General features: G+C 45.1%; 1 protein-coding gene across 4 annotated transcripts in view; it reads right to left on the bottom strand.

Annotated features, from left to right (window-relative positions):
• Positions 1 to 12,326, bottom strand: part of nf1a (neurofibromin 1a) — a 98,708-nt gene that overhangs the window by 73,064 nt on the left and 13,318 nt on the right. For all 4 annotated transcript variants that reach the window (XM_076035784.1, XM_076035787.1, XM_076035785.1 and 1 more), the window contains exons 10-16: positions 7,279 to 7,407; positions 7,088 to 7,162; positions 6,763 to 6,894; positions 3,568 to 3,702; positions 3,344 to 3,457; positions 2,918 to 2,997; positions 383 to 506 (exon numbers count right to left, since the gene is read on the bottom strand). In XM_076035784.1, the coding sequence (XP_075891899.1) occupies positions 383 to 506; positions 2,918 to 2,997; positions 3,344 to 3,457; positions 3,568 to 3,702; positions 6,763 to 6,894; positions 7,088 to 7,162; positions 7,279 to 7,407 (789 nt within the window). The remainder of the gene's footprint in view (positions 1 to 382; positions 507 to 2,917; positions 2,998 to 3,343; positions 3,458 to 3,567; positions 3,703 to 6,762; positions 6,895 to 7,087; positions 7,163 to 7,278; positions 7,408 to 12,326) is intronic.

Below are 12,326 nucleotides of genomic sequence, written 5' to 3'. Positions count from 1 at the left end.
TAGAATGAACATGTGCCAGTATGGTTTATCAGTTTAGCAGAGAGAACTGGCTACTTTCATTTGATTGCAAACATTTGCTAGGGTAAAGTTCCTTTGGCAGCATAAGTGTACAAGAGCTTGAATTTGACGTCAAAAATGTTTTTAAAAAAATCCATCGGCTCGTCAGACAGCCGTTTCGCTAACGGATAATTGTCCCTGGACACTACACGAAAATTGACTGTCGTCAGCACCCAAAATTTGGCCCGAGGGTCACGGAGCTCATAGTCCTGTCAAAAAATGAATTCAGGTTATACTGTTCATGTTTAGTTTAAGTCTCATTCCATCTCTTGAGCAGTTTTATTCCGCCATGTCAATCTTTCGGTAGATAATCAGCAGAATCTACCTTGTTCTTGAGAAGAAACTTATTCCTGCAGATGAGGATTTCCCGCAGCCACTTGAGAACCTCCGTCCCGTTTACCAACTGTTGGCTGGTCAGCTTGCGACAGATAAGAAAGAGAACCTGTGAACTGAAAAATACACAGAACTTAAGTTTAAAAAATTTTGTTAAATACATTTTTATTCAGTCCACTCATGTGTACCGTAATTTCCGGACTATAAGCGGCTACTTTTTTCCCATGCTTTGAACCCTGCGGTTTATACAACGGTGCGGCTAATCAATGGTTTTTTACAGCTAACGGCCACTGGGGGACCTTCTCAATTTATGGATTTTTGGGTGGGCTCGGGAAAGAGTGAGACAGGCAGTTCGCGCGAACAACAAAAGCAAAAGTGGAACCAAATACAGAACGAGAGCAAGAAAGTTTGCGCAAAGGAAGTTTTCATGCACAAACCCTCATTATGGAAAACAAACGAAGAATTGCATTTGATGCAGCTTTTAAATGGCACCTATGATGCTTTTCCACTTTTCTGAGCTTTAAAAACTGTTACAATGTTGAAACCTATTGTCAAACGATCTCGATATCGTCAAATAATGACGTTCATGCGTTTGGATGTGAGCCCTGCAAATTGTTGGGCATGGTTCTAAACGCTCTGTTCACAGAGATTTTTTCAACACTGGGCACGGAATGACGCCACGGTGTGCCGGAGCTCCTTTCATGGCCAAGCTCCGGCACACTCTCGGACTGGTTCCGCCCTCCCGTGCTCTGCCCCGGAAGTGATGTCGTAATGCGCTGCTCCAAGAAAATGTTTTTTTTGGTGTCAGGGAAATTAAAAAATATAAAATAAAAAATACTGAGCGACTACCGAAGCACCAAGGACCACAACCGTCGGAGTGGAACAAACAGAGAAAATGTTGGAGGTTTGTTCAGCCTAATGCGGATGCGATGGAACACCGGTCCGGTCGGCAACGGGAGGGAGACGGGCTCGACTCGGCCGGTGGACGACGAGAGAATAGTTTTAAGACTACTTGCAACGTACAACCGCTGAATCGTGTTGAGGAACTGTTAGCCACCACCGCTAACTCCGTGCTCTGCTTGTTATGTGTGTTGTGTTCGCTGGCAGCGAAACTGAAGAGGCAGCGATGTTTCACTCCTTATAGCGATGTTCACGCTGCCAGCATGGTAACATGGGTTGTATAGAGCTCTTCCTGCTTTGTGCTTGGTGTGGACTTAAGTTGTGCAGATATTCTTGTCTAATAATAAACGACTCTATGACTGAAGTGATCGTTTCAGCGTACATATTTTCTCTGCTCGGACAGTGTTTTGATACAAGTCAACAGTATGAAAGGAAATCATTCTAATCCCTATTAAAATGTCTCGCAAAAATACAAAACAAAAACACGGTCAGTACACAAAGTAAAATACATTTCCGGGGACACGGAAGGCACAAAAAACGTCCAGGGACCTTCGGTCCGCCTTGCAGCCGTAACTCAGCCCTCGCTGGGTCCCTACGAAGCTGGATTAGCCGGTAAACAGCTGCTAAAAGGTGAAGCCTTCACGACGGTAAGTGTTTAAATTGTGCCTGTTTCGTAAAGTTTGCCGTTTCCTCTTCACTCCCGCACCGGTAAACTGAGGATACACTGGCAAGGCTGGGGTGGAGTGAAGTGAAACAGAGCGTTTTCGCGGGATGCAGTAAATACGAGGAAACGAGCCTCGAGATACGCAAATCTAAAAAGCTTTCAGCGCGGAAAATCGTGCGTTGCTGCTCTGGAGGGGCCAGATATCAAATACAAAAGCCCGAAAATTAGTATAATAGGTGACCTTTAAGTTAAAGGCAGTCGATATGGCTAGATCGCTCGCGCTCTCGTCTGTATGTTCTCTTGTCTTGCTCTTGTTGTCGAGTTCTGGTCCGATTCCATACCAATTAACCGAGGTGACCAGTGGGACCCCGCAAACAGGATCCGCGGTGCGAGTCCAGAGTCGCAGGCTCGCAGCCGCCGAACTGATCTGCTCTGCGAACCCGTTTCCTGACGAAACACCTGCGGCTTATAGTCCAGTGCGGCTCGTATATGTAGACATTTGTTTTTTCCCCTAAATTTAGCTGCTGCGGCTTATATTCAGGTGCGTGTGTGTGTGTGTAAGTGTCTTGCCCAAGGACACTTCAGACAGTGAACAGTTTGAGGCGGGATTTGAACCGCCAACCCTTCAATCATCAATTCACAGCCCACTCTACCAACTGAGCCACAGCTACCCCTTTGTGTGGATTAATTGTGTGCATGTCTAAAGTCCGGCCCGCAAACTCATTTTAAGTGGCCCACGGCTTGTCTTTGAAAACATGTTCATTGTGGCCCGCCACTCGGTATTTAATTAAACAAGCTGACTTGGCAATTTTTCTGTTCACCTCGCGAAAATTAATATTTATATTTTATCCTTTTAGTGTTTAATATTTAGAATAGGCTTTTGACATCAATGCTACTGGAGTCAAAATGTTTTATTCGACAAAAAACAACAAAAAGAAAAAATAGATTGTCAGTAAGTAGTACCTGATGTCCCAAAACGTTTCAATGGGGACTTCGGGATTCCACAGCTCTATGGCCTCTGGCTGGTGCAGAACTAATAAAGCCTGGAGACAATGTAGCAAAAGATGGGGGGAAAGGAATGATGAGAGCGACAGACCATTTGAAGGAGAACAAGGCAAAACGTGTTTTACAAAAAGAGTAATAATAATAATAATTATAATTATAATAATTACAATAATAACAATAATTATTATTATTATTCATATACAAACAGGAATAAAGGTCAAAGACACAGTCAAACAACAACTTTCTAATACAAATAATTTCATTTTTTGAAGGATCCAATGTCTTTTTTTGGTGTGAGCCAGATGTGAACTGCAATCATGTAACACATTTCGGCAAAAATGTCACCCAAACTGTAACAAGCTTAACGTTCAGGTTGGGCCTCACCTCCATGGCTTCCTGGGAGAGCTGGGTGGTGTTAGTTAGAGGCACTAGCTGCACCAGGCCAGTGATGAGCTCTGCTGTGCTGTTCTGCATCTCTGCAGCTTGCTTGACTGGGTTCTAAACATGCAAAAAAACACAACACAAAACACACATTTTTAATTTGCAGCCATTCTAAACAAAACAAAAGAATCTGTGCACTATGTATCGCGATATGTTTGCAGACTCACATGCAACATGAGCTTGGGGTCAGCATGGATGAGTTTGACCAAAGCGAGGAGGAGGCACTTGTAGCTTCGAGTGTCAAGTTCTGTTGCTTTCTCTTTGAATTTAAGGCTGGTGGTCATCCCTTTGAATGCCAGACTCTGTGGTGAGGGGAATACAGTGTGGATAACCTTGGTTACGATACGACTTATGGCTTTGGCATTTTGATGACTGGGCAGAAAAAGGCAAATTAAAAAATGTGATTGTTTTTAATTATACAGTACTAGTCAAAGGTTTGGACACACCTACTCATTTAGGTTTTTTTTCCCCCTTTCATTTTAATCAATAGATACATTGTAGATTCTCAATGAAGACACCTTAAACTATGAATGAACACATATGGAATTTTTGTAGTGAATGAAAAAGTGTGAAATAACTCAAACGTGTTTTATATTTTAGATTCTTCAAAACAGTCACACTTCATATGAAACTTACTTAGAGTTATTGAATATCTTTTTATTTGCAGCATAATTCCATTCATCTTTACCCATATATTTGATGTTTTGCATTTGCTTCCAAAGAAAAAACATTGCACGAGAAGGTATTTTTTTAGGTAACAAGCAGTGACATGTTAGAATGCTTCCATCATCCTCCATGTCAGACAGACATCTTCGGCCATGATGTCATTTGGAGGAAGTGCTCAGAGGACATGAATGGCTGCGAAATGGCACTCACTGTGATATTGATTATTTCTCCTGAAAAATGGTAACAAAGTGGATTTTTTGTTAACTGCAATTCACTTTATCTGGACTGTGGCTCCAAATGACATTATCAGCGTGACACAAAATCTCTCTTGCTGGACTCTGCATTTAATTTATGCAAAAGGCATGATGTGGTCATCCAACAACAATTTGTCATTATGTCCACGACAACGAGACAAATCTTTTAAATCAGTGGCCCCCAAGCACCGGGCCGCGGACTGGTACCTGTCCGTGAGAGATTTGGTACTGGGCAAAACACACAGAGAGAATAATTAACCTCCGTTAAATTAATTCTGTTTTATTATTATCCAAGTCTGAACAATTTTGTTTTGAAAAATTATCGGATTCTCTCCGTTACATCCATCTATGGCTCATCTCTTGACGCATGTTAAGGCGCTTGTCTCGGTCAGGTGATATGTTACTGCTAGATTAAACCCACGAGCCAGCAAGCTAGCGAGCAACATGAGTGAAAACAAATGTCTGTGGATAGAGGAAAAGGCCCAGTGAGGAGACAGAAGAGCCCACGAATCCCAAGAAAAAGAAAGCAACGTTTAACAAACAATACTAGGAGTCCTACTACTAACACAGATTTTTATCTTGACAGAAGATTCCAACGCAATAAGCCCACTCTGCTTAACATGCGGCGACCGGCTCTCTAGTGAGGCAATCAGGGTTCCTGCACCATTTTAAAAGTCAAATATAATGCTTTTTAAGACATTTTAAGACCTCATCAAGAAAAATTTAAGACCCCAAAACGTCATCACCATTTCTGTCGAATAAAATACTTAAATCTATTTGACTGTAAAAGCAAATGTATGCAATCAAAGCAATGTATGCCGTTTTATTTTCACCATAGGTGAATGACTTGGAAAGCTGAGAGCTCGGGAACATGACAGCAAAGACGCCACGGATGTCTTCGTTAGGTTCCAGTGTTGCCAACTCCTCGGTAAGGAAAGTCGCTATTGGCTGTCCTAAAAGTCGCTAGAAGTCATCAAATGACGTCATCGTCTAATTTGCATAATTGGCAATTTGCACTTGATCGCAATGGACGCTGTGGCAGAGGAAAAACGTTGTGGGAGAGACAAAAAGAGAGTACATAACACCCTAAATATGTTTTAGGGTGTTTTAGATAAATAAAAAATATGAATTATATTAAATATATTTACTACAATCTTCCCAATATTATTTTTATGAACATAGTGTTGTTTAATATGAACAATTTTTTTCTGGGTGCGGAGTGGTGAGGGTCTCCTCTCGGCTTCTCTCCTGACTGCAACTGCGCAGCCCGGTGAAAGTCGCTTACGGTGCATCGCTGACGTCGCCAGCGTACCGTATAAAATCTATTAATCGCAAACTCCTATTTACTGCACGGTAAGGTAATGATAAATGACAAATACACACCATTAGAAGATTTACGGTGGGACAAAGTGCTTTCCCAGCGGCATTAAATGCACCGTCTGGAAATTTAAGACCTACAGCAAATTTACGGTAAATTTAAGACAATTAAATATCCGATTTTTAATTGAAGACTTTTTAAGGATCCGCGGGAACCCTGGCAATGAAGCCTTCAAAACTGCTGTGCCACTCAGAGACCAAGCACCTTGCATTAAAATACCAGCAGCCTTTGGCGTATTGAGAAAGAAAAAAGCGTATGTTACTCATGTTATGTTGTTGTCGCCAAGAAGACGCTGCAAATAAAGTTCCAAACATGTACAGAATGGATTGAGGTTTATTATTATATTTAGAAAATACCACAGTTTTCATGCCAGCACGTGAAAATATTGTCCCACGTTAAACTGGACCGTGGTGCAAAGAAGGTTGGGGACCGCTTTTTTAAATGATACATTTAGAATAAATTAAAAAGGAAAAAAAAAAAGACAGCAATGTATATTTGTTGTGTTTGTTTATATTAGCATTAGTGTTGTCAGAAATATCAATATATCGGCAGGAGCGGTTGTTAGTATCGAAAATTGTCTGAAATCCAGTATCGTGGCAACACTAATTAGCATATACATTTATTTCGAAAAGATGGGAAAATATCAATTGACATGATCCAGTTTGTTTTTTTTAACATTATTTTATATTAGAAGGCATCATTGCAAGCAGACAAGGAATAACGAAAAACTGTGAAAGAACATGGAACATACTAAAGTCAACTTGAGAAAAATTGTGACGGTAGTTTAGTATTTTTTTGTGTTGTTTTGTTCTTGAGGTCGTGTTGCCATGTTCCTTTGTATGTGTCTGAAATGTTTTGTTTTTATGATTTTGTGAATTTAAAAAGAAAAGAAACAGGACACAATGCCATTTCCGGTATTTAAACATCTTGCATGTAGCTTACTTTGTGGGATTCAATCACATTATTTTTCCAAAACAGATATTAATAAAACTACTTCACACGTAACTCCCTCTTACTACGTTTGATGAAATGAAACAACCAAAGACACACTGCAGTGTTCTCACCGGTGTCATACGCAGTGGGGCATGCGTCCCGGTGCCTTGGATGACCCGGTTGAGTGTGTCTGCGAACATGAAGCGAAGCTCACCGGAGTAGCAGTACACTGCATCGATCTTAGGCCACCAGTCCAGGTGGGACTGAAAGAGAGAACACACACACACACACACACACACACACACACACACACACACACACACACACACACACACACACACACACACACACACACACACACACACACACACACACACACACACAGGTGTTAAACATGGCAAAAGAGGACATAAAAAACCAACAGAACATTGAAGTCAGCGAGTTCTGCAGACTTACATTAGTGATTATTCTGTGCAATGAGTTGACCAGGACAAAGTGGAAGGTTGAGGGAGAGGAGGAGGCCAAACAGACCTAAACAAAAAAATTAAAAATTGAAAAATTAAAGACAATTCCAGTTTAGGGTTGATCATTATATGTCCCAAGTACATTTTCAGTGGGTGGGTCCCAAAACTACACATTAACTCTACCTTAAAGTGCTGGTTGTTGTGAGGATTGAGGCGGAAACAGGAGACGAAGCAGTCCATCATGAGTTCCACGTCAGCGTTCTGGCTGCCGGTCCCCCTCCAGAAGGGTTTGGCTGGGTTGAACAGCAGCGTCTAGTGGGACAGGGAGGGTAAACCTCGGGTCACACACGAGAACTTCTTGTCCCCGCTGAGGGAAGAGCCACGGGTGACTGCTGGACATTTTTTTTAAGCATTCTGTGCTGTGTGACAGGAAATAAATAAAACCAAGCACTTCAGATTCCATTGACCGTAGAAATTGTGTGAAAAAGCTTTTGTGATATGTGGGAGGGATATGTTTCGCTTTTCGAGGGATCCGTAACTACCTGAGGTTAATCTGAGGTCAGCCTTTTTGGTAGAATGTTTGGTCCAAGTAATTTTCATGTCTACAGCAGCCTGGACTTGATTTTCATTCCTGTCCTTTATTCCTCATCACTCTACTTTATTACTGGTCACCATTAAAGGTCCAGTGTGTAATATTTGGCTTAATTTCTTATTTTTATATTGGTAAAGCATAAGACTACTGAACTACCCACAAATAGATTAATAAAAGTGTATAATCGCAGTACAATAACAGAAAAAAGGTTATTTTTCTAACTTCGTTCGGTGTGTCACTATGGGAATCGCTTGGGCGTGACCAACTGCGGAAGCTCCAATGACACAACGTCTGTCCTTGACAGACAAGGTCGAGCTGTGCTGGGGCCCCGCCCCCTTACCTTCTGACAGCCAACCTACCCCTCTCACGTCATTCTCGCTTTCTTCCCGTGAGGAACGAAAGGAAGCTCCCTCAGCTAATCTAGCCAAGCTAGCATGGACTCCCTCAACAGTTCACAGACGACCCATAAAGGGCTCTCGTCGCCGAACGCGGCTCCCGGTATGGTCCAGATTAGCCGAGTAAGTACCATCACGGTCCGGAGCAGCGCCCGCGTCACGGCGAGCCTCTACCTGCTGTACCTTGTTGGCTCTTAATGTGCAGTTTCATACCCGCCGACTAACGTGTTACGGTCGACAGGTGTGTGCTAGCACTGGTCCTCATTAGCTGTACCGACTACCGATAGTTCACAAACGTGTCACGACGAGCGAACTCACTCGGTACGCGGGTATCGCTAAACCCTAGAAGCTAACACGTAAAACCGTGGGCCCAGGGCGCCTTATAGATTTTTACATTTTCTGTAACCCCTTTCCAGACCATGTCCTCGGCCGTGAACCCCGTCAAGGGGACGGACCAGAAGGAGAAGGAGGCTGCACCCCGCCCGTGCCCCGCGTCATGCGGGTCGGCCATCTCGGGCCGGGACCCTCATCCTATGTGCATTGCTTGCATGGGCGCCAAGCATGCACAAGCATCGCTGGCTGACCCTCAGGCTTGCACCCACTGTGCGTCAATGCCAGAGAAGATTCTGGAAAGGAGGCTTAGAGGGGCGGTAGCTAATAGCCAGGTCGCCTGCCTGGCTGTAGCCCCCCCACAGGCGGCAACCATCTCACATCAGCCTCAAGCGTCAAGGATCTGGGCCGACATGGTGGATGATGGTTCCCCGGAAATGCCTCCCATGAGGAAGCAGAGGGCAATGCCAACTCTGACCTCCTTGACATGGACGAGATGGAGGAAGGAGGATGATTCTACTTTTCCCATCCAACAGTCCAGAGCCCCCAGCGTATCAGATGCTGCTACAGCAGTAGACAGCGATCTGTATGAGGTCTGCAAACGGGCAGCAGCAAAATTGGGTGTGCAATGGCCAGCAGCCCAAGGCGTGGAGGGGACAGAGAGAGACCTGTATGATGGAAAGAGGCTCCCACCAGCCCAACCACCATCAAAACAGCTCTTACCACCAGTACCGGCTTGCATGAAAGAGATGAGCCGCTACTGGTCCAACCCTTTTAAGAGCAAGCTCTCAACCAAAGGCTACTCTAAGCTGGAGATCCATGGGATGGGAGATCTGGGGCTGGCCGAACCCCCAGTAGTGGAGCCTTTGGTGGCTTTTCACCTTCACCCTAACCGTTGCTCTCTCTCAGCCTCCTCCACACCTCCCTTCCCAGCAAAGCAGAGCGCCTCACCGCCTCCATCTTTCAGAGGAGCTACAAGTATGCGGCGCAGTCTGTTTGCTCCCTGAATGCGATCACGCTGCTGTCGGCATATCAGGCAGAGATCCTGGAGGAGATGGGTCATCAACTGGACTTGGGGACACCTAACCCGGCCCTCTGGGACGAGATATGCATCGTCAATGACCTCATCCTACGCTCCTCAAGAGGGGCAGTGTAGGGCTGCGGTCGAGTGATGGGTCTGGCTGTCTCAGGTGAGAGGGCATTGTGGCTTAACCTCTCAGGCCTGAGCGACGGTCAGAAGGCAGAGGTGATCACTACGGTCCGACGAAGTAAGCGTGTTACCTGCCCGGGCTACGACCTAGCGCGCATGCGCAGTTCATTCTTGGGTTCCGTCAACGTCGTTCTGTTTCGCTATGAAACCACCCAGATTCAATGGAGTGGTAGCATCAACACCCAGAGGCGATGCAGCGCGAGTTTTACAAGACAAAATAACATCGCTATTAGACAAGCAAGCGATCAGAGCCGTCCCGGGCGAGGAAGCTCAACAGGGTTTTTACTCCCGTTATTTACTCATTCCCAAGAAGGGGAGATCGTCTCTTCGCCCCATTTTGGATTTCTGTGTGTTGAACAGGCACCTTCGAAAATACAAATTCAGGATGTTGACACGCAAAGTGCTCTCCCAATCAATCCGTCTGGGCGTATTTTCACATCGCCATTTATCCTGCGCACACAAAGTTTCTCAGATTTGCTTCTCAGGGCAAAGCCTACAAGGATCAGACGATCCCCTTCGGGCTGTCATTGGCTCCCAGAGTGTTCAGCAAATGTGTGGAGGCAGCACTGTCTCCGTTAAGGAACAGCGGTATCAGAATTTTTTCATACATAGACGATTATCTGATTTGCTCCCAATCACAGGAACAAGCGGTCAGAGATTCGGCCACAGTGGTGAATCACCTCACGGAACTCGGTTTCAATAAATGGGCAAAGAGCCGAGTGGAGCCCACACAGTGCATAGAATACCAACTTACAACCGACTTGTACATGTTGTGCACATACCGGCCGTTTTGAACAGAGGAGCGGATCTCCTGTCCCGGGAAAATCCCCTGAATGGAGAGTGGCAACTCCACCACAGGTGGTAGAACAGATTTGGCGGAGATACGGCAGGGCAGCCGTAGATCTATTCGCCTCGCACGAAAACGTGCAATGTCCTCTGATTTTCTCCCTGTCGGGAGACGAAAATGCACCTCTGGGTGTGGATGCATTTCAATAAAAACAGCTTTGCTCTTAGCTCTAACAACAGCAAAACGGGTGAGTGACCAGCAAGGCTTTATCAATACGGCCGTCGTGTTTACAGTTTTCATCTGGGCTCACCAAAGTCTGTTTGAGGCCTAACCCAGCCTTTGTCCCTAAGGTGGTGAAGTCAGGTTATAGATGTCCCACGGTGGAACTGTTGGCTTTTCACCCACCTCCATTTTCCTCAGCTGAGGAGGGGAGGCTTAACACATTATGCCCCATCAGAGCACTTCATGTGTATCTGAGTAGGACAGCAGGTTTCAGGAAAGATGACCAGTTGTTTGTGTCCTGGGCCAGTCCTCATAAGGGCAAGCCGTTGTCCCGCCAGAGGCAGTCTCACTGGATTGTGGATGCAATTTCTCTGGCGTACGAGTGTAAGGGTCTACAGTCCCCTCAGGGTTTTAAGGCTCATTCTACGAGGGGCATGGCTACATCATGGGCCCTGTTTTGGAGCGGTCTCAGTGCAGGACATTTGTGCGGCGGGAAGCTGGGCCACGGCCCACACTTTTGTAAGGTTTTACAGGGCCGTCTGTTGCACATGCAGTGCTAGAGGCTAATGGTCCATGGTCTGCAAAACAGATACAACTGGGCTCTAAATTGCTTAGGGCTTCGGGAGGTTGTATGCGATCCGGGAGTGGTCTATATCTCCCATAGTGAAACACCGAACGAAGTTAGAAAAAGAACGTTGGGTTACTTAACGTAATCCCTGGTTCTTTGATAACAGAGTGAGGTGTTTCACCATCACGTCCCTCCTCGCATAGACACGGGAAGAAACCGGTCTAGAATGACGTGAGAGGGGCAGGTCGGCTGCAGGAAGGTAAGGGGGCGGGGCCCCAGCACAGCTCGACCTTGTCTGTCACGGACAGACGTTGTGTCATTGGAGCTTCCGCAGTTGGTCACGCCCAAGCGATTCCCATAGTGAAACACCTACGATCTTTGGAGTATATAAAGTTTTATTATGCTAGCACAAGAGTGTTTGGTTTGTGATATAGTTATGTTGGTAACCATCTGGAGGTTTTAAAATTTCAAGGGAAGGAAATTCAGGCTAAGTGGCCAGGACATGGGTGATGTTTTGGGTAATTGTGTAGTGTTCATTTGTTGTGTTATTAATGTTAGTTCGGGACTGAGCCACAGCGAAGGCCTGCTCTCATTTATTAATTTTTTCTTTACAATTACTTTAAAATATTTGTTTGGGGAATATAACTATACAAAAAATGCAAAATGTCTAGTGCAGGGGTGTCAAACATATGCCCTGCGGTCCGGATCAGGCCCACGAACTGGGTATCAAAAACTACAATTTTCAAACACTAACAGTTAGTGTTCCTCTTGTGTTACACGGCATGTCTTGTTTGTGACAGTTAAAGCCGTGAGTCAGTGTTCACTCCGTTCCGAGTTAGGCCCCGGCTAGCGCCGCGTTGGGGCGTGGTTTTGTCCAAGCAAATAAGTAAATGGTGGCGGCATTGCAACACATCAAAGACGAGCGGCAACCTCGAGCCGCTAGTGAGAAAATCTCACATTACAATTGCAATTGTGCCCTCTACTTGTGCCATGTAATCTCATCTCCCGACCTTTTAATATGTATGTATGTGTAAATATGTACATACATACATATGTGTGTATACACACACACACACACACACACACACACACACACACACACACACACACACACACACACACACACA

Source organism: Nelusetta ayraudi, unplaced genomic scaffold, assembly GCF_046127955.1.
Source record: "Nelusetta ayraudi isolate G7.1 ecotype Tasmania unplaced genomic scaffold, CSIRO-AGI_Nayr_v1 ptg000048l, whole genome shotgun sequence".
Lineage (NCBI taxonomy): Eukaryota > Metazoa > Chordata > Actinopteri > Tetraodontiformes > Monacanthidae > Nelusetta > Nelusetta ayraudi.
This window is presented reverse-complemented; position numbering and strand designations above follow the sequence as displayed.